Source organism: Hemiscyllium ocellatum, chromosome 6, assembly GCF_020745735.1.
Source record: "Hemiscyllium ocellatum isolate sHemOce1 chromosome 6, sHemOce1.pat.X.cur, whole genome shotgun sequence".
Classification (NCBI taxonomy): domain Eukaryota; kingdom Metazoa; phylum Chordata; class Chondrichthyes; order Orectolobiformes; family Hemiscylliidae; genus Hemiscyllium; species Hemiscyllium ocellatum.
In genome coordinates this window covers 30,476,527-30,496,846 of record NC_083406.1, presented here as the reverse complement: position 1 = coordinate 30,496,846, position 20,320 = coordinate 30,476,527, and the positions used below count along the sequence as shown (strand labels likewise).

Genomic DNA, 20,320 nt, shown 5'->3' with positions numbered 1-20,320 from the left:
CTACACTATTGCCGAACCAAGTGCTTTTCATGCCCAAAATACAGTTAAAATTGGATAACACTCGAGATTATTTTCTCTTTTAAAAATTCCTCCAAATTGAGGCCACTTGCAGTACTTCAGCCATTGCCCTGACTGAGATTACATACCACGTGACATACAGGTGCTAAGTTTGATTCATGTTGCACTCTGATAAAATGTGTTGAATCAGAGAAGGAAACAGAAGAACTGATTTTCTGTATATGGATATAATTAATTTAATGCATTCATCGTTTAATCAAATACAACTTGAGCCTTGAAATATGCCTATATTGTCTCATCATGTACATACATGAAAATTTCTTTTTATTCACTTGATGTAGTTACATCAAACATACTAGATAATTTAATTTTTTAAAAATCTGTGTGTGGCCTCAAAAATGGATTTCACACAAAGGAATCGGGAAGATTAAAGACTGCCACAACCACTGATTCACATTCCTAAAAGGATGCTGTTCTGTTTTTATTTTGTTGCCATCTGGTTGACCTGTTTGTTTTCTTGTGGAGATTGAATGTGTTTTGATCTTTAAGGAACACGATACTTTGGCTAAGTAATCCAGCATATTTGTATATTGGTTCTTATTTTGGTGGTTTTCTCTCCACCGTTTGATCTTATCAAGGAAAATCAACACATTTTAGAGCAAAACGTGAGACTGATTTTTCATTTTTGACAATCTGGCAGACTATGTTCCATAGAGCACAAAAAAATAATATTGCTTCCTTTCATAGCAGGAGTCCTGTACAGTAACATGTTTGAAAGACCTCACTGGAATTGTTGATATTAAGACATCCAGCAGACCAGCTATGATTGGTAGTCTGACGGATGGATCAACAGAAACTTTCTGGGAGTCAGGAGATGAAGACAAGAATAAAACAAAGAGTATAACTATAAATTGTGTTAAAGGAATTTGTGTTCGCTATGTTTCTGTTCATGTGGACAACTCTCGAGATTTGGGGGTAAGAATTCCAAATGTTTGTCTCTTTGGTAGATGGTGCTATCTTTTCAGTACTTTATGTTGCCACACCACAAGCATTTCCATAGGCAAGCTTCTATTTGTTCTGAACTAAAATGGTAGATTGTATATCATGAACAAATAAGACACTCTGCACTCAGATATACATCCTATGAATATTACATCTATTTAGACTATTGTAAAAGACCGTGTTTAAGTGCTGTATAGCTCTGAGATGGAGCTTAAAGTTTTGATTACACTGAACAAGCAGTACAACAAGAGACATTCTTCCTACATTAGAATGGTGCAGTGCAAAAAGGAGCCATTCTGCATAATACAACTGTACCAACTCTGAAGGAACTATTAACTCGTTCCACTTTCCTCTCTTGCCAAACCTTGCAATTTTTTCTTCACGGACAGATCCAGATCCATTTTATAAGTTGCTATTGAACCTGCTTTCACTCGTGTTTCTGATAATGCATTCCTGATCACGACTCACTGAGGGTGAGACTGGGGGGTAATTTTCATCACTCGCTCCTACTTGCCTGTTTTTGCTGATTATTTTAAAATTAGTACATATTTTATTTTAAAGCACATTTTGCAATTTCCTTCAGTAACCATTGTTGAAGAATCTAACAAAAAACTTAAACAGGAAGGTAGAAGTTGATGGTGGTAGGGTGATTAGGATTAATGATTTATTATGCATGTTTGTGCTTGTCAATTGAACAGATGGTCATATCTTTGCTACAGCGATACACTTTTTGTTTCCCCCTCCATGTAGAACAAGGTATCTTCAATGACTTTCTTTTCTGGAAAAGCAACCGAAGACCTAAGCAGAATTAAACAAGTAAGAATTTGGAAGAAATTGTTCTTCTTGGAAGCAGAGCTTTTTTCATTACAGTATGTTTTATTCTCTCCCCTTCCCCTTGTTGTTTGAAACATGCCAATATAAACTTTCTTCTAATTTCTTTTCCACTAGTATTACTAAAATTGTCTGTGTTTCATTGCTATTTTACAGTTCCTTCATTAATTTGGCCTCCTACACACAGAGGAACCTCGATTATCTGTCATTTGATTATCTGAATATCAGATTATTTGGCAAAATTGCAAGGTCCCGATGTTTGGCTAGCAGGAGTCCTGTTGTGTTATGTTATCCTGCTATGTTTTCCGGCATTCAATTATCCAGAATTCAATTAACCAAACAAAATACTCCCTGCCTGTGTCTTTTGGGTAATCAAGGTTCCTCTGTAATACGTAAGGATCAGAAGATGCAGGGCTAAATCTATAATGAGACAAGGAATTCAGTCAACAGAAATGTACATTCAATTTGATTCCCTGGCAAGATAATGAAGAGATGTTGAGTTGGAGGGGAGATTTCATTTTGATATAGCTATGCATGTTCTGCAGAAAGAACCTTATAGCCGTTCCTTTCTTTTGGTTTTAACTCTTTATGCTGTCTAATAGAATAGACTCTTTTAATAATATTGAGTGACTTTGCTTTTTAAAAAATTATTTTGCTTTTAAACATATTTAGTATATTTCCTTTCAAGGATAAACATGAATCCACATTCATTTCTCTCTCCTGCTCTTAGACTGACATGGATTCCAGACATATGGGATGGGTAACCAGTGAACTTCCTGGAGGAGGCAATCATATTATTAAAATAGAACTCAAGGGTCCAGAGAACACATTAAGAGTCCGACAAGTCAAGGTTTTAGGATGGAAAGAAAATGAAAGCATTAAAATTGGTGGACAGATTTCAGCAAGTGTTGCTCAACAGAAGAACTGTGAAGCAGAGACCCTGCGAGTTTTCCGACTAATCACATCACAGGTATATTGTGATTGGCCTTCAAGTCATTTTTCTTTGATCACTGTCAAAATGCACATCTCTCTTGTCATAATGTGAATATTATCTGAAGTCACAAGTTTGTTTTTTTTTCTTTACAACTTTCAAAAATGTGCATCCTTAGAATTTCTAATTATATAGTAAAATTCAAATTAAATAATGAAGTCCTAAAAGGCTTGCAGGTTTGAGTATGCATCATTAAAATGCTGACAATTGGTTCAAGGAGAGCTAATATGATTGGAATGCTAGCCTTTATAAGCAGTAGACTGGAATACAGAGATAGCAGCAATGCTTCAGTCAGCAAGAACCTGGTAAGAGCACAACTGCAAGCAGTTTTGGGCGCCATGCCTTAAGAGCGATATAGTGGCTCTGGACGGATACAGCATATGTTTAGCAAGATAATATTAAAACTCCGAAGAAGATGTTACAAGGAGAAATTGAAGAAACTAGTGTTTTTGACCCTAGAATTTGGAAGATTAAGGGCAATTTCATCAGACTTTTTAACAGATAGGATAGATAGAGGGAAAAAAAGGTCTGCTGGTTGAGGAGTACAGGGTCATGTAATCTTAAAAATTAGGGGCTAGACCTTTCAGGGATTGTGAGGCAACCCTTCCACTCACCTGATAAACTCTCTTCCACAAACTGCAATTAATGTTTTGTCAACTGAGTTTACAGATGAGTTTTTTTTTAAATCCAGAGCTATCTGAGGATGTGGAGCAAGTGGATCTGCTCATTAGCTATGATCTTGTTGAAGGACAGAAAAGGGTCAAGGGGATTAAATAGCCTATTCCTGTTCCTTTTATTTCTCTACTGTTGTATATAACTATGATGTGTAAATGCCGAGTGTTGTACTGGGGTGGACAAAGTTAAAAATCACACAACACCAGGTTATATTCTAACAGGCTTATTTGGAAGCGCCAGCTTTTGGAGCGCTGCTCCTTCATCAGGTAAGTAGTGAAAGAGCAGCAGCCAAAAGCTTGTACTTCCAGATAAACTGTCGGACTATAACCTGATTTTTGTGTGATTTTTAACTGTGTATAGCTAGACTATCATAACTAACCACAGTCAAGATTCCTATGGTCTTAAGCCATTCAGTCCTCAATCCAAGAAGCCTTCTCTGACATTATTGGGTCACGAATGATCATCTCTTTGCCATTATTATGCATCATCTCCATGTCCCTTTTTTAAAAACTTTTTTTCACAAGTTTACAAAAGAAAACTTAAAAAAAAGACCCAAGTATAAACATTGATATTCAGTTAAATCTTAAATAAATGATAACCAAAATCTATCAGACAAGAAAAAAGAAATACCAAGAGAAAAAAGACAGAACTCAACTAACTACTCATCTAACTTCCAACTAACCAGAATGTATCATTAAAATTCTTACATTATTCAAGAGAAAAAAAATCCAATGGATAACACACAAATTGAGCAGTGATATACATGCTCAGAATGTGTTAACATCAGATCACAACAAAACTCGTATTTATCCGAAACATTCCGAGCATAAAGCATATAAAATTCACAAAAATAAAAGCTCTTTAGTACATTCAGATCAATATAATAAAAAAAACTATTTCTAAATAGTCAAAAAAAGTATAAAATGAATTTAAATGGAAATCTTCCCCCTTATTCCCAGGGGGCATCACTTCCTTTCCAAAAAAACCCATCATAACCTCTCTCAATCAGTGCTCCACCCTTGACCCAGGCACCCCACAATAGGATAAAGAAAATTCAAGTATATTATTGAGCTAGAACTAACAGTGAGTACCCTATCCCCCACCCACCCCCACCTACACCAACACCTGAATATATATTGGTAATATTAATATCAAAAATGAACGTATAGGACTATAAAATTACACTCTCAGCAAAAATAATTAAATATATTAATACAAAGTAACAGGGGAAAAGAGCCCCGTCTCAAGGACAAAGATAAAATAAGGTAGTCACCTCCCCCCCCCCCCCCCCCCATCTAAATTAACTCGATCCCCTGGCCTATATATATAAAAGGGGGAAAGGAAAAGCCCTTCTTCCCACCCCCCCCAGAGATGATAATAAACAGTAAGATAATTAAAGGAAAAAAAGGGGGGTAGGGCAAAACAACATCAATTAACTCTTATAATTTGTCTGAGAGAGTCCAAAAGTTCTTTGACCTTCTCCGGTGATCCGAAGTTAAACACGGACACCTCATGGCTAAAGCGTAGTATAGCTGGGTAGCGCAAGGAGTGTTGAATGTTTAAATTCCTGAAACACTTCTTTGCTTCATCAAACGCTTTCCCCTTTGACCAAAGCTGGGGAAAAGTCCTGAAATAACATAATCTTGGATCCTTTGAGTCATGGCTTGTGGATCTTTCCTAAGGTTTCTGGAGGCTTCCAAAAGCATCTGCCTCACCTTATAGCTCTGCAGCCGGAACAGGACTGGGCAGGGGCACTGGTTTGAGCCAGGCCCGCGTATTGCAAACCGGTAGGCCCATTCTACCCTTACCTGGCCTGATCCAGCCTCCAGATTCATTAACTGCGGAAGCCATTGTTCAAGGAACTTTTCTAAGCTTGCTGCCACCTTCCTGTTCGAGAAGGCCCAGCAAACGAATATATTTTCGCCGACCTCGAGAATCGAGGTCATCCGTATGATTCTCTAAAGTCCGGACTTGCTGCTCAAGAGTCCAGACCCGAACCACGGCCGATTCTGCAATAGCCTCGGAGGTCGCGGCCTTTAGCTCTGCCCCTCCGACTTGGCATTCAATTTCTTCGATGTCTTGGCCATGCTTTTGTTGCGCGGCTGCGAATAAATTCCATCGACTTCGGGGCTCTTCTATGAAAGCATCGATCTTCGCATCGAGTTTGGAGATTATTTTCGCGAGGCTCGCCACCGTAGGCAAGTCCCCTGGGGCGACTGTGGATGCCTCTGCTGCAGCTGGGGTGGGTGGGTAAGGGGCTCCTGCCTGCTGAGAACTGCGGGCTCCTTTCCCACTAGTCATTTTTTATAGGAGACTAGACTGTTTAAATTTAGTACTAAACCACTAATTACATTAAATAAAAACTATTTTTAATTGATTTGGTGAGTGTGGTGAAGGAGGGTAGTTCACTTTGCCTAGGTCTTGGGAGGATCACTATAGACTCAGACTTGCTGAGTTGCCACCATCTTGGATCCCCCATTTCCATGTGCCTTGATGTCATTAGTCTCCAGAGGAAGCATCTACATCCACTCTGTCACACCAGAGTTTTGTAAACTTCAATGAGATCAACCCTCATTCTTTGAAACTCTAGAATATGAAGATCAGGTTTCTTTGCCCTTTCTTCACGATGCAATCTTGCTATCCCAGGGAGTAACTTGTTAAATCTCTGTTGCACTCCCTTATTGGCAAATATATCCTTTATGTAAGGGAAGCAAACCTGTCTAGTATATTCCAGTTGAAGCCTTACCAAGATTCTAAACTACTGCATCATGGCATCTTTACATCTGTTCCTAATCCCCTTGTGATTAAAACCAACAAACGATTTACCCTCCTAACTGCTTGCTGTACCTACATGCTAACTTTAGTGTCTTGAAACCTGAGTCTTTTTGGACACCTGCATTTTCCAACCTTTCACCATTTAAGAAATATACTACCTAACTTCATTTTGCACCAAAATGAATAACTTCATACTTAATCCATCTGCTATATTTGAGCCCATTTTTTCCCCTTATAAGTACTTTTCAAGTCATCTTGCTTCCTCCTTACAATATATATGCTCACCCAGCTTGGTGTCATCAACAAATTTGGAAATATTACGTTTGATCCTCTCACCCAAATAATTTTGTGTAACTTTTGAACAGCTGTGGACTTAGCACTGACTCTTCTTGTTCGCTACGAGCAACAACCTGCTATCCTAAGAATAATCCATGTATTCCTCTCTGCTTTCTGTTTGTTCACCAATTCTCAGTTTGTACTCCGATACTTCCCCCATCCCACGTAGTGTCATTTTTATTTACTGACATCCAATATGTGAGATGTTATCGAAAGACTTCTGAAAATATAGAGCACCACATCCACTGGTTCTCATTTATCAATGCTACATGTAGTATGTTAAATATTATTCTGTTTTGTAAAACTGTGTTGATTCTGCCTGATTTTATCATTATTTTTAAATATCCAGTTATCCTATTCTTTATAATAGATTTTAACATTGTCCTATTATTGTCACTTTGAAAGGTCTGTAGTTCTCTTCCTTCATCCCTACATATAATTGCGGGTTACAATTGCTACTTTCTAATTTGCAGAAACCTTTCCAGAATCCATAGAGTTTTGAAAGATAATTCCTAATATATCTGCTATCTCTCTAGCCACAACCTCCAACAGTCTGGTATCAAATTTTGAGGTCCAGATGATTTAGCAAGTTTCAATCCAGATAACTAAGTGCTATCTTTTTGATCATATTCATTTTGTCTAGTTTCTCAGTTCCATTGTCCCTTGGTCACCTAGAATTTCTAGATCTTCAAAATCATCATCCGTGAATATGGACACAGTCATTTAATTTTTCTTCCATTTCCCTGTTCTCTGCTGAGTGCTATCCGCACCAATAATGTGCTCACATTTGTTCCTAATCCAGTCACCTTGCAGCTTGTCTCCACAATGGCAATTAGTAATAGACGTTGACTTCAGATGGTACATGCAAATCATCTATCAATTCAGATGAAGTGCCTTTATTTCAGGTTTGTCTTTTTTTTTCAGCAGCATTCTTCATTCTTATCTTGTTTCTTGTGTGTTTATGTCTCATCTATCTTTTTTATTGCTATTTTTAACCAGTTTTGCTTTCCCCAAATTTGAAATCACTCTTGGGTTCCCATTTGTCCATCAATTTAGTTTAAACCCTTCCCGACAGCACTTGTGACACTCCTTGCCGAGCTGCTAGTCTTGATTGTGCAGCTCCCACGTGCCTCAGAAGTGGTCCTAATTCTTCAAACTCCAGTTTATTTTGCAAGTGGGACACATTACGCATATATGGTCATTTGGGTTACTGGTAATATCTACGACTTATGACACAATGCAGAATACACATTCCAAACAACCAAGCTGTCATGTCTTAACTTCATTTGATTTAGCCTTAACTGAATGAATCTTACAAATTCATAAACTTTCCTCAGATTGATAAATCCAACTAATACCTAATACAGTTTGTTAGTTGCAATAAACTTCACTTAAAGCATTTTTCCCCGATGCAGTCAATTCCCACATAATTAACTACTCACTGTCTCACTCGGATGACATCCCCTAATTGTGCACCCCTTACTGACTGTAGATTGAAAAATCTGTCTCATAAATTCTCTGAAGAGTCATTAGTTTCAGTAATTAGCACCAATTGAACCAATAGCTTTGAGGTAATTGATAGATAATTGCCACCACCACGCAATTTAATTTATTTAAATGTTACTACTTCTGTGTCGGTGTCTGACTCCTCATCGTGTATATTTAAACTTTAAAAAGACTTAGCATAATTTACCATGTCAACCTAATTTGTTCCTTGTTTTATACCAAAAAAAACTAAAGGATTGCCACCACCCAGACACATTCCGCCCCTGCCCCCACCCCCCCAAACAGTCTTTTGTATAGCCCATTCCCTCCTGGATGCCCTGGTCCACTCCAATGTCTCCTCAGACCCCACAGCACCTTTCCATGCAACCACAGAAGGTGTAACACCTCCCTGTTTACTTCCTCCCTCTTCACTACCCAAAGCCCTACACACACCTTCCAGGTGAAGCAGTGATTAACCTGCACTTCACTTAATCTCGTCCACTCTATTCAATGCTCACAATGTGATCTCCTCTGTGTTGGGGAGACTAAGTGCAGACTGAGCAACTGTTTTGCAAAATGTTTGTTCTGTCTGCAAAAACTATCCTCAGCTTCCAGTTGCCTGCCATTTCAACACGCCACAGTATTCCCTAGCCAGTATCTCTGTATTAAGCTTACTACAGTGCTCCAGCAAAGCTTGGTGCAAGCTGGGAGAACAACACCTCATTTTCCATTTGGAAACTCCTGTAAACTCTGGACTCAATGTCAAGTTCAGCAATTTTTAGGCCTTGTCATCACATGGGCTGCTACCACCAAGCATTGTCAACACAATGGTCCCCATTAGCAGCTGTTCATTCTCCCAGACTGACCTTTTAACACTTCCTTTGTTTATCCTCTCTTCTTCTTTGGATAAATTGAATCTCCACCTATCAGTTGGTCCTCCCCATCCCCATCCCCACCTCCTCTTTAACGTATATATTGAACTTTTCCCAGATACAATCAATTCTGAAGAAGGGTCATTCGACCCAAACCATTAATTCTCCACAAATGCTGCCAGACCTGAAATTTTCCAGCAATTTCTGTTTGAGTTCTTGCTTCTTTTTTTTTAGATTAGATTACTTAGTGTGGAAACAGGCCCTTCGGCCCAACAAGTCCACAACGACCCGCCGAAGCGCAACCCACCCATACCCTTACATATACCCCTTACCTAACTCTACGGGCAATTTAGCATGGCCAATTCGCCTGACCCGCACATCTTTGGACTGTGGGAGGAAACCGGAGCACCCGGAGGAAACCCACGCAGACACGGGGAGAACGTGCAAACTCCACACAGTCAGTCGCCTGAGGTGGGAATTGAACCCAGGTCCCTGGCGCTGTGAGGCAGCAGTGCTAACCACTGTGCCACCGTGCCGCCCGTGCTTATTTCTATCATCTTGTGAATGTGTGCCCCTTACTGATTCCAACTTGCATTATGTCCTGTGCACCATTCACCCCAGGGTTTGCTAACTTCCAGAAGCTCTCCGTACACGAATACTTCAATTTTAAAGTTGCTTATTTACATGTTTACATTTCTCCATGACATGCCCATATGCAGGCTTTCTTCACCCCTTGCCTTGTCAATTTCTCTAACTTTTCCAATTATCCTCCTGAGACTTCTATACTGTCTTCCAATTGCATCCCCCAATTCACCACTGATTTCCTTGTTTTTAGCTGTCCCTAGTATTGCCTCCCTTAATCTTGTTAAGCCTCCACCTATCTAGGTGCTCCTGAAACCCATCTCATTGACCAGGCATTTTGCACCTGACATATTGTCTCTTCCTTTGGCTTGATCATTTTTGTCAAATCATACTTCTGTTGTGTGCCTTCAGATGCTTACTTTAAAGACCTATGTAACTCCAAGATATTGGATATCTAAAAGTCTCCTAGCATAATGGATGAGTTCCTTTAGAGATTGAGTAATAAAATTAGGTAGCTTTTGCCTGTTGAAATAAACCTTGTATCTGTTGAAGTTACAAAAATGCAACATGCAGAGGCTGGTGTCAAGATTACCTCCTTGAAGAATACTAAAGATAAAGGATTCAAGAGTTTATTACTCAAGATGCCACAGTTATAATTAGGGGAAAAAAAATTGAAACCAAGTCAAAAATTGAGCAGGATTATAGTGGTGCAGAGGAGGCTGTTGTTGTCAGCTGTCAAAGGCATCAGAGGTCACAGAGGTAAATTGACCATAATCAGAAGATGCCATGTGCAATTTTGCTTAAGACTGTTTCAGTTCTGTGATGGGGGAAAAAACTTATTCGAGAGGTATTTACAGGAAGCTGCAGGAAGTTGGCCGAGAGTTTGAGTCAATAATACATTACGGGATATTGGGTGGTAATTTTCAAGGACAAGACTTTCAGGTTCTATTTATTGAAGCAAGTCTTACTGACTGGTTTTGAATGCAAGGTGGGTAGTGGTTCAGAAGGAACCATTTACAATTGCAGCACAAAGAAGTTCATTTAATTTATTGTATCTGTACTGGTCTTTGCCAGAGTAATCCGAAACTAATTCCACTGCCCTCTTTCTCATGTCCTGTATATTCTCTACGTCAAATATTTTCTTGCTCTTCCACTAAAAGAAGCTGAACCATTTATAGAGTCATAGAGATGTACAGCATGGAAAGAGACCCTTCGGTCCAACCCATCCATGCCGACCAGATATCCCAACCCAATCTAGTCCCACCTGCCAGCACCCTAAACCCTCCAAACCCTTTCTGTTCATATACCCATCCAAATGCCTCTTAAATGTTGCAATTGTACCAGCCTCCACCACTTTATCTGGCAGCTCATTCCATACACCGTACCACCCTCTGTGTGAAAAAGTTGGCCCTTAGGTCTCTTTTATATCTTTCCCCTCTCACCATAAACCTATGCCCTCTAGTTCTGGACTCCCTGACCCCAGGGAAACGACTTTGCTTATTTACCCTATCCATGCCCCTCATGATTTTACAAACCTCTATAAAAGCATTTTGTTGTGGTTTTACAGTCACTGACTAAAAAGAAACAATATAGGGTCTAGAAAGTGTAGAACTGAGTCACCCCTCAGCCTCTGACGCCCCAGGGAAAGCAGCCCCAGCCTGTTCAGCCTCCCTCTATAGCTCAAATCCTCCAACCCTGGAAACGTCCTTATAAATCTTCTCTGAACCCTTTCAAGTTTCACAACGTCTTTCCGATAGGAAGGAGACCAGAATTGCACGCAATATTCCAACAGTGGCCTATTCAATATCCTGTACAGCCGCAAAATGACCGCCCAACTCCTGTACTCAATACTCTGACCAATAAAGGAAAGCATATCAAACACCTTCTTTACTATCCTATCTACCTGCGACTCCACTTTCAAGGAGCTATGAACCTGCACTCCAAGGTCTCTTTGTTCAGCAACGCTCCCTAGGACCTTGCCATTAAGTGTATAAGTCCTGCTAAGATTTGCTTTCCCAAAATGCAGCACCTCGCATTTATCTGAATTAAACGCCATCTCAGCTCATTGGCCCACCTGGTCAAGATCCTGATGTAATCTGAGGTAACCCTCTTCGCTGTCCACTACACCTCCAATTTTGGTGTCATCTGCAAGCTTACTAACTGTACATCTTATGCTCGCATCCAAATCATTTATGTAAATGAAAAAAAGTAGAGGACCCAGCACTGATCCTTGTAGCACTCCACTGGTCACAGGCTTCCAGTCTGAAAAACAACGCTCCACCACCACCTTCTGTCTTCTACCTTTGAGCCAGTTCTGTACCCAAATGGCTAATTCTCCCTGTATTCTGTGAAATGTAACTTTGCTAATCAGTTTCCCAAGGGGAACCTTGTCGAACACCTTACTGAAGTCCATTATAGATCACATCTACTCCTCTGAGTTTTTTTGAGGAAGTAACAATCAAGTTTGTCCCTCAGGAGTCCCTCCAACGGGTTGCCCACCACCGACATCAGGCTCACTGGTCTATAGTTCCCTGGCTTGTCCTTTCCACCCGCATTAAACATTATTATGACAGAGATAGCAAACTATACTAAGGGCAGCATGGTGGCTGAGTGGTTAGCACTGCTGACTCACAGCACCTGCCTCGAGCGACTGTCTGTGTAGTTTGCACATTCTCCCCGTGTCTGCGTGGGTTTCTTCCGGGTGCTCTGGTTTCCTCCCACAGTCCAAAGATGTGCAGGTTAGGTCAATTGGCCATGGTAAATTGCCCGTAGTGTTAGGTGAAGGGGTAAATGTAGGGGAATGGGTCTGGGTGGGTTGCTGTTCGGAGGATCGGTGCGGACTTGTTGGGCCAAAGGGCCTGTTAACACACTGTAGGGAATCTAAATCAGCCTCACTATTACTGGATTTGCAAAACAATGAGCTTAAAACATTCAAAAATTCTCAAACCTGATCTTGGATGCCAAGTTAATAACTTAAACAGGAATTAACAGTGCATTGTTAAGAATCGGTAGTAACTTTCCAGGCCGGTTTCCAATAGCAGATATAAGTCTTTTGTCCTTTTTATTGTATATAAAAGCTATGATTCAAAGTTAAATTCTCAACTTCAACTCACTTTTTTTAAATAAAAAAAGTGAAAAGCAAAAGAAAAGAAATGCTTTCAACATACTGCCTCGTTTAGTTCCACTGGCGAACCATTTCACATTCCTAACAGCTATTTAAAAAGCTTTCTCATTACTTCCAATATTAGTGACTGGCAAGGAATCGTCAATTGAAGACATTGATTCTGTAAATATCATAAATTGTTTTGCCCTCCTTTCGCTTCTCAATCCTCCAATATTTCAAATCCATTATTAAATGTCACTTATCCTTTTCTATTCCTGTATTTGGTCTGGCCCCATAACTATAGTTTACCATCCCAAGCGCCATTCTGATGAAGGTATGCTGCATGTGGTTTTTAAGATTCCTTCTATAATTAGATTGAACTCTTTTTTTTATTTTTAGTGTTCCTTCATTTTACTAAACTGAATAAGTTAAGCTTTTTGATATGTTGCTAACTTTGGGAAAACTTTTGCAGGTGTTTGGCAAATTGATTTGTGGTGATGCAGAACCCACACCTGAACAAGAAGACAAAACTATTTTGTCTTCACCAGAGGGTGAAGAAAAGGTACAATTATGTCCTATATCTACAAATATATGCTGTTTCCGCAAAGTAAATATTTATTTTCAGTAACAGCATTTCTTGCTCATAATCATATGCCATCTTGTTTTGAAAAAGGCATCTGATGCTGATTTGAAGGAACACATGGTTGGAATCATATTTAGCAGAAGCAAGCTAACAAATCTCCAGAAACAGGTTTGATATGAATAATCTTCGTATTTTTCATGGAGTCATTATATGTACTACATTGTTTCATAGTTCAGTGGTTTAGTAGCAATCTACTTCAAGCTGTTATTCCTCCATGACACCCCATTGCTTAGTAGCTGCCCAGTGCAGTGCTGTGCTGTAATTGAATATCCAGAGAAAATTATCAGCCAAACCTGTTTGTGTATTGCAGTAATTATTCATCTTTTAACTATTAGAAAGTGGTGTATTATGTGTCTGTTTGAGCTGGCTGTACTTCAGATCGAAGAACAAATGACTTGGTTTTCAGAATGAAATGTGTGGTGTTATCTATTTATTTATTTTGTATATTCAGTATAAACATTCATCTCATCAAGGAGGTTAGTCTTTTGCGTATTCTCAGGCATTGGGACAGTCTCCCCATACTAGGAATTTAAGTTTTTCTTTGAATACTGACATCAATGTTTTCTAAAGTATTGACCAAGGAATAGGCTTGTATTGAAGAAAGTTTGCACGTTATGGGCTTAGTTAAAATATGAACACAAAGCAATGTTAAACATAGATCAGCTCAGCTGGTGGTAGCTTCAGCGAACATTTTATAAGATCTACGTAACCTTGCCATTCAATTCTACTTGAAAGATGATTATAATTTGCAATTTTTATTCAAGTCCAAGACATTCTCTTTTACATACTGGATCAGGTTTTAATTCTATGTTCTAATCAAGCTAAGGAATAAAAGTGAGTTCATAACTGGACTGAACTTTATTCTATTGGGAAATGAATACAGAAAGCTCCAGCCTCGTATCCAAGAAACTCTACCACAAAAATGCTCAACAGATAAATGTACACAGCTAAGAAGTAGAGAATTCCAACTTCCAACAGTTGAGTAAAGAACTCTCTCTCCATCTCAGTCCTACATGCTCAACCTCCGTCTTAGGAGACTGTAGACGTGACACATCTCCCAAAACCAATCCTGTTCAGTTCCTCACGGATTTTATGTTCTAACTAGTCTAATCTCATCCTTTTAAACTTTAGAAAATACAAGTAGAGTTGACTCAATTTTTCTTCAGTCTGTTCATCCCAGGAATCTATCTAGTCAGCCTTCATTTAAGGCAAATACATCTTCCCTCTAGTGAATAAACCTAAATTATACCATGTACTCGAGGTATTTTCTCACCAAGAGTGAGTGAAGAAAGACATACTTATTTCTCCCTTTTTATGACAAAGGGATTGAATTATATCCAGCCATTTATCATCTTAAGTACTTGATGTATTGCGTGTCAACTTTTCGGGATTCATTTGCAAAGGCATTAAAGACCCTGTGGATACCAGTATTTCCCCTACAGTTACCATTTTAAAACTTATTCTGTCCAATTTTCCTACCAAAGTGCATACTTCACACTTTTTTCTGTGAAATTCAGTTTGCTGCTTTTTAGTCCACTCCCCAACCAATCAATTCACCTCTCAGATTTGTAGTTTGTAACTGGCGATTACCCCTCCAAACAGGTATGTGCACATATAGTTCAAGCCATACGCATGGAAGCCACACGTGTGCGAGAAGAATGGGAACACGCCATATCTAGCAAGGAAAATGCAAATTCTCAACCAAATGATGAGGATGCTTCTTCAGATGCATACTGTTTTGAACTGCTGTCTATGGTGCTTGCTCTAAGTGGTTCCAATGTTGGAAGACAATACTTGGCCCAACAGCTCACGTTATTGCAAGATCTGTTCTCTTTGTTGCATACTGCTTCACCCAGGGTACAAAGACAGGTCAGTATTGGTTTTATTTCAATCAATTTTAAACTTTAGTAAAGCAGAAAATCATTTGTTCCTAGTTTATTAATTTAATGCAATAACATTGCCTAAATTTAGAAATAGCTGAAAATGTGTTGCTGGAAAAGCGCAGCAGGTCAGGCAGCATCCAAGGCACAGGAAATTCGATGTTTCGGGCATAAGCCCTGATGAAGGGCTTATGCCTGAAACGTCGAATTTCCTGCGCCTTGGATGCTGCCTGACCTGCTGTGCTTTTCCAGCAACACATTTTCAGCTCTGATCTCCAACATCTGCAGACCTCACTTTCTCCTCGATAAATTTAGAAATATGCTTTTTTGACTGTGAACTGTAGCAGCAATAGATTGAACAGCCATCTGGAACTTCATTTGCAGGTGACATCTTTACTGCGCCGTGTACTACCAGAAGTGACACCAGTGCGTCTTGCCAGTATAATAGGTGTGAAATCTCTTCCACCAGCAGACATCAGTGACATCATTCATTCCACAGAGAAAGGAGATTGGAATAAGTTAGGAATTTTGGACATGTTTTTGGGCTGCATTTCCAAAGCGCTCACTGTGCAGCTAAAAGCCAAAGGGTGTAATTTTCCTGGCACGGTTGCTGGGAAGGGTGTAACCACGGTTACGTTACCATCAGTCTTCAACTCTGGGTAAGAATGACTTTTCCAAATTGTACTTTGTTCTTCATTCAACTAATAATGAAATCAGTATCCTAGTTAACACTTATTGTTAGGTGTGTTGTTTAGTTATATTATGGATTGTACATTGTGTAGCAGCACAACAACCTCTGGTAAACTTGAAAAGTCTTGTAAGACCATGAAGGGGTTCTGATTGTTTATCATTCAGACACAGGGTGGATATATTGCTGGCAAGACCTGTAGTTATTTCTTCACCCTTTTTGCCCTTGGAAGGTGATAGTGATCTTCATCTTGCCATCTTCAACTGCTGGTGTCTTTGTGGTGTGGGTGTTCCAGGGCCTTGACCTGCAAAGATGATAGGAAGAGTGATATATATCAAAATTAGAATAATCTGTGATTTGGAGAGGAACTTTGCGATGATGGTGGTTCCATTTGCCTGCTGCCCACGTTAGGGGTGCAGTCAAAGTACTAAATGGAATTTGTGTAATTGAATACAGCATAAAGGTATTTGTAGCTAAGCCACCAAAGCCAGGGACTCCTAGATTTCATATAGCTTATCATACCCAAGCTAGCATTAGGGATGCTAGAGTTGTCTTTTGCATTATTTTTCTGAATCAAAATACACTCCAGGTTCCTGTTTCTCAGTGGTCAGCCTTCCAGATTATCTCTCTGTCCTCCATTCCAACTGCTAATTAAATAGATATTGTTTGCATGCCAGTAGAGTTTAGGGCTGTTTTCAATTTGAGTTTTCATGTAGAATAGTTTGGATTGTGTATAACTAACAGACCTGTGACAAAGACTAAAATTTAGCCAGTTTATCTATCTAGGACACTCTACACTGTAAAATGTCCTTTAAATATTCCAGTGTTATTTTTCTATTTCCACTCAGTGCTTGGGTAAATATCTGAATACTTTGGCAAAGAATTTAATTGTTATATCTACAATTCATGTATTTTTCATTCCATAAGACCATAAGACATAGGAGCAGACATTAGGCCATTCAGCCCATCAAGTCTGCTCTGTCATTCGATCATGGCTAAGTTTCTCAATCCCTTTCTCCCCGTAACCCTTGATCCCCTTGACAATTGAGAACCTATCTATCTCAGTCTTAAATATATTAAATGTCCAGGCCTCCACAGCCTTCTATGGCAGTGAATTCCATAGATTCACCACTCTCGGGCTGAAGAAGTTTCTCCTTATCTCCATTCTAAAAGGTCTTCCCTTTACTCTAAGGCTGTGTGCCCTCTGATCCTATTGTCTCTTAACAATAGAAGCATCTTCCCGATGTCCATTCTGTTCAGACCATTCAATATTCTGTAAGTTTCTAATCGGTGCCCATCATCCTTCTAAACGCCGTTGAGTGTAAACTCAGAGTGTTTGAACATGCCTCATATGTTAAGCTTTTCACTCATGGGACCATTCTAGTGATCTTCCTTGAAAACACTGCAGGGCTCATCTGTCCTTCCCGAGACATGGGGCCCAAAACTGTGCACAATATTCCAAAAATGTGGTCTGACCAGAGCCATATAGAGACTCAGAAGTACATCCCTACTTTTATATTCAAGTTCTCTCAAAATAACTAACTACCATCATTGCATTTGCCTTCCGAACTACTGACTCAACCTGCAAGTTTACCTTGAGAGAATCCTGGACTAGAACTCCCAAGTCTGTTTACACTTCAGAATTCTGAATTTTCTCCTCATTTAGAAAGCAGTCCATGCACCTCCTCTTCCTACTCAGGTGCATGACCTCACATTTTCCCACATTGTACTCCAACTGCCACTTTTTTGCCCACTCAGCTAACCTGTCGAAATCCTCCTGCAGTCTCCCTGCCTCCTTCAAGCTATCCGTTCCTTTATCTATCTTTGCATTGTCTGCAAACTTAGCCAGAATGCCCTCAGTTAATGTATAAGTGAAAAATTGTGGTCCCAATACTGAGGCTTGCAGAACACCACTTGTCACCAACTGCCATCCTGAGAAAGACCCTTTAATCCCCACTCTCTGCTTTCTGCCAGACAGCCAAGCTTCTACCCATGCTAGCACCTTGCCTCTAACACCAACACCCTTGTCTTACACAGCAGCCTCCTGTGTGACACCCTGTCAAAAGCCTTCTTGAAGTCTAGGTAGATAACATCCATTGCCTGTCCTTGGTCTGACATGCTCATTCCTACTTCAAAGAATTCTAGCAGATTTATTAGGTATTACTTCCCTTGATGAAATCATGCTGACGTTGCTGTATTTTACCATACGCTTCCAAATATTCAGAAATCTCATCCTTCACAATGGATTCCAGGATCTTACCCATGACAGAGGTTGGGCTAATTGGTCTGTAATTTTCTATTTTTTGCCATGCTCCCTTTTGAAACAGGGGTGTCATGTTAGCGATTTTCCAGTCCTTTGGGACACTCCCTGGTTCTAGCGATTCCTGAAAGATCACCACTAATGCCACCACCATCTCTTCAACTATCTCCCTTAGGACTAAGGAGTATAATCTGTCCGGTCCAAGTGATTTATCTACCTTCAGGCCATTCAGTTTTTCTAGCACCATACTCAACTTTGCCTCTTCGCTCTCTTGAATTTTTGGGATATTATTCATGTCTTCCACTGACACAAAATAATTAATCAATCCTTCAGCCACTTCCTTGTTCCCAACTACTATCTCTCCAGTATCTTCTCAGAAAGAAACTCTCTCTCAGTATTCCTTTGTATTATTGGCTAGCTTACCCCCCTATTCAACCTTCTCCAATCTTATTTTTTTTTGGTTGCCCTCTGGTGTTTGTTAGCTTCCCAATCCTATGGTTTCCCACTGCCTTTCACCACATTGTATGCTTTCTCTTGCATTTATGCTTTCCCTGGCTTCCCTAGTCATCCATGGTTGTCTCCTCCTCCCTGTACCATGCTTCTTTTTCCTCTGCTGTGTCCTGAATTATTCCCAGAAACTCCTGCCATTGCTATTCCACTGTCTTTCCTGCTAGGCTCCTCTCCAGTCAATTCTACTCTGCTACTCCCTCATGCCTCTGTAGTTGCCTTTATTCAGTTGCAGTACTATTACCTCTGATTCTATCTTCTCCTTCAAATTGCGAATAAATTCTATCATATTATGATCACTGACTCCTCAGGATTCCTTCACTTCTAATCTCCCTTATCAAGTCTGTCTCATGGCACAACACTAAATCCAGTATTACCTGTTCCCTAATGGGCTATATCACACGCTGCCATCTCATAGACATTCCACAAATTCCTTTTCTTGCAAACCACTAACAACCTGATTTTCCCAGTCCACCTGCATATTGAAATGCCCCATGATCACTGTAACTTTGCCTTTCCTACCCATCTTTTCTATCTCCTGGTGTTTCTTGCGCCCCAATTCCTGACTACTGTTTGGAGGTCTGTACGTAACTCCAACTATGGTTTTTTTCACATTTTTGTTCTTCAGATCTACTTCCACAGATTCTATACCATCTGCCCCTACTTTCTTTCTCACTATTGATTTAATTTCATTTCTGACTAATAAGACGACCCCAGCCCCTCTGCTCAACTGTCTATTTTTACAATGGGATGTATATCCTTGAATATTCCAGCTCCCAATCCGGATCCCTTGCAGCCATGTCTGTGATGCCCACCATGTCAGACCTGCCAATTTCTGCACCACTAGCTCATTTACCTTATTCCTTCTGCTGTGTACATTCAGATATAACACCTTGAGCCCTATATTAACCATCCCTCTTCTCATTGTCATTCATTTGTCCACTGTGCATGAAGTTTGATTGCTAACTCTTTCCAAACACACTATCCTATTTGTGTTTGTGCTGGAGACATAAATAACTTCTCCTGAATTCAGCACTCTTACCACCTCTTCTAATTTGGGTTTTCTAGTTTATCCTATAACTGAGGTCCACCATATCTAGTGTAAAGGCCTGTCTTTGTCTTTGTTGTGTAATTCATGAGGACTTTGTTCCCAGCGCAGTCCAGATGAAGACAGTCTCTTCAGAACAGGACCCTTCTTGCCCAGAATTCAATTGAGTACTTGCCAAGGCTCAACATTCAGTCAATCATTGATACGTTCATTTTATTTGCAAATTATAAAATATTCTCAAGTGCTTTGCAGATACGACAAGGCTGTTTTCCTAATGTTGTAATGGTCTTTTCACAGCTCCATTCGACGAGGTGAAAGCCACTGGTGGATGAAAGGCTCCACACCCCCTCAAATTTCAGAAATAATAATTAAACTAATAAAGGACATGGCAGCAGTAAGTTGTAATCAACTGGCATTGCTACTTTATTTTAAAACCGCTCAATAATATCAATTATACCATAGTACTGTATGTTAAATATGACAAGCTTAAATGCTTTAAATGTAGGGAGATAAGTGAATCTAATCTCATTTGATGTATTTTGTACTAGTTAGTATTTGTTTCCTTTTGCAGTAACTTTGTGAATTAAAGAAATAATTCTTAAATGTCTCAGCATTTGAAAGATT

The 20,320-nt window shown here is 39.7% G+C and overlaps 1 protein-coding gene across 10 annotated transcripts in view; it reads left to right on the top strand.

Moving 5' to 3' along the window:
• The window catches only part of mycbp2 (MYC binding protein 2), a 245,305-nt gene that overhangs the window by 207,059 nt on the left and 17,926 nt on the right, over nt 1–20,320 (top strand). For 9 of the 10 annotated variants that reach the window (XM_060825911.1, XM_060825914.1, XM_060825918.1 and 6 more), the window contains 8 exons: nt 766–993; nt 1,771–1,836; nt 2,582–2,821; nt 13,143–13,232; nt 13,344–13,421; nt 14,916–15,182; nt 15,578–15,852; nt 19,994–20,090. In XM_060825911.1, coding sequence (XP_060681894.1) covers nt 766–993; nt 1,771–1,836; nt 2,582–2,821; nt 13,143–13,232; nt 13,344–13,421; nt 14,916–15,182; nt 15,578–15,852; nt 19,994–20,090 — 1,341 coding nt within the window. The remainder of the gene's footprint in view (nt 1–765; nt 994–1,770; nt 1,837–2,581; nt 2,822–13,142; nt 13,233–13,343; nt 13,422–14,915; nt 15,183–15,577; nt 15,853–19,993; nt 20,091–20,320) is intronic. The other variant, XM_060825910.1, reaches the window with a different exon arrangement.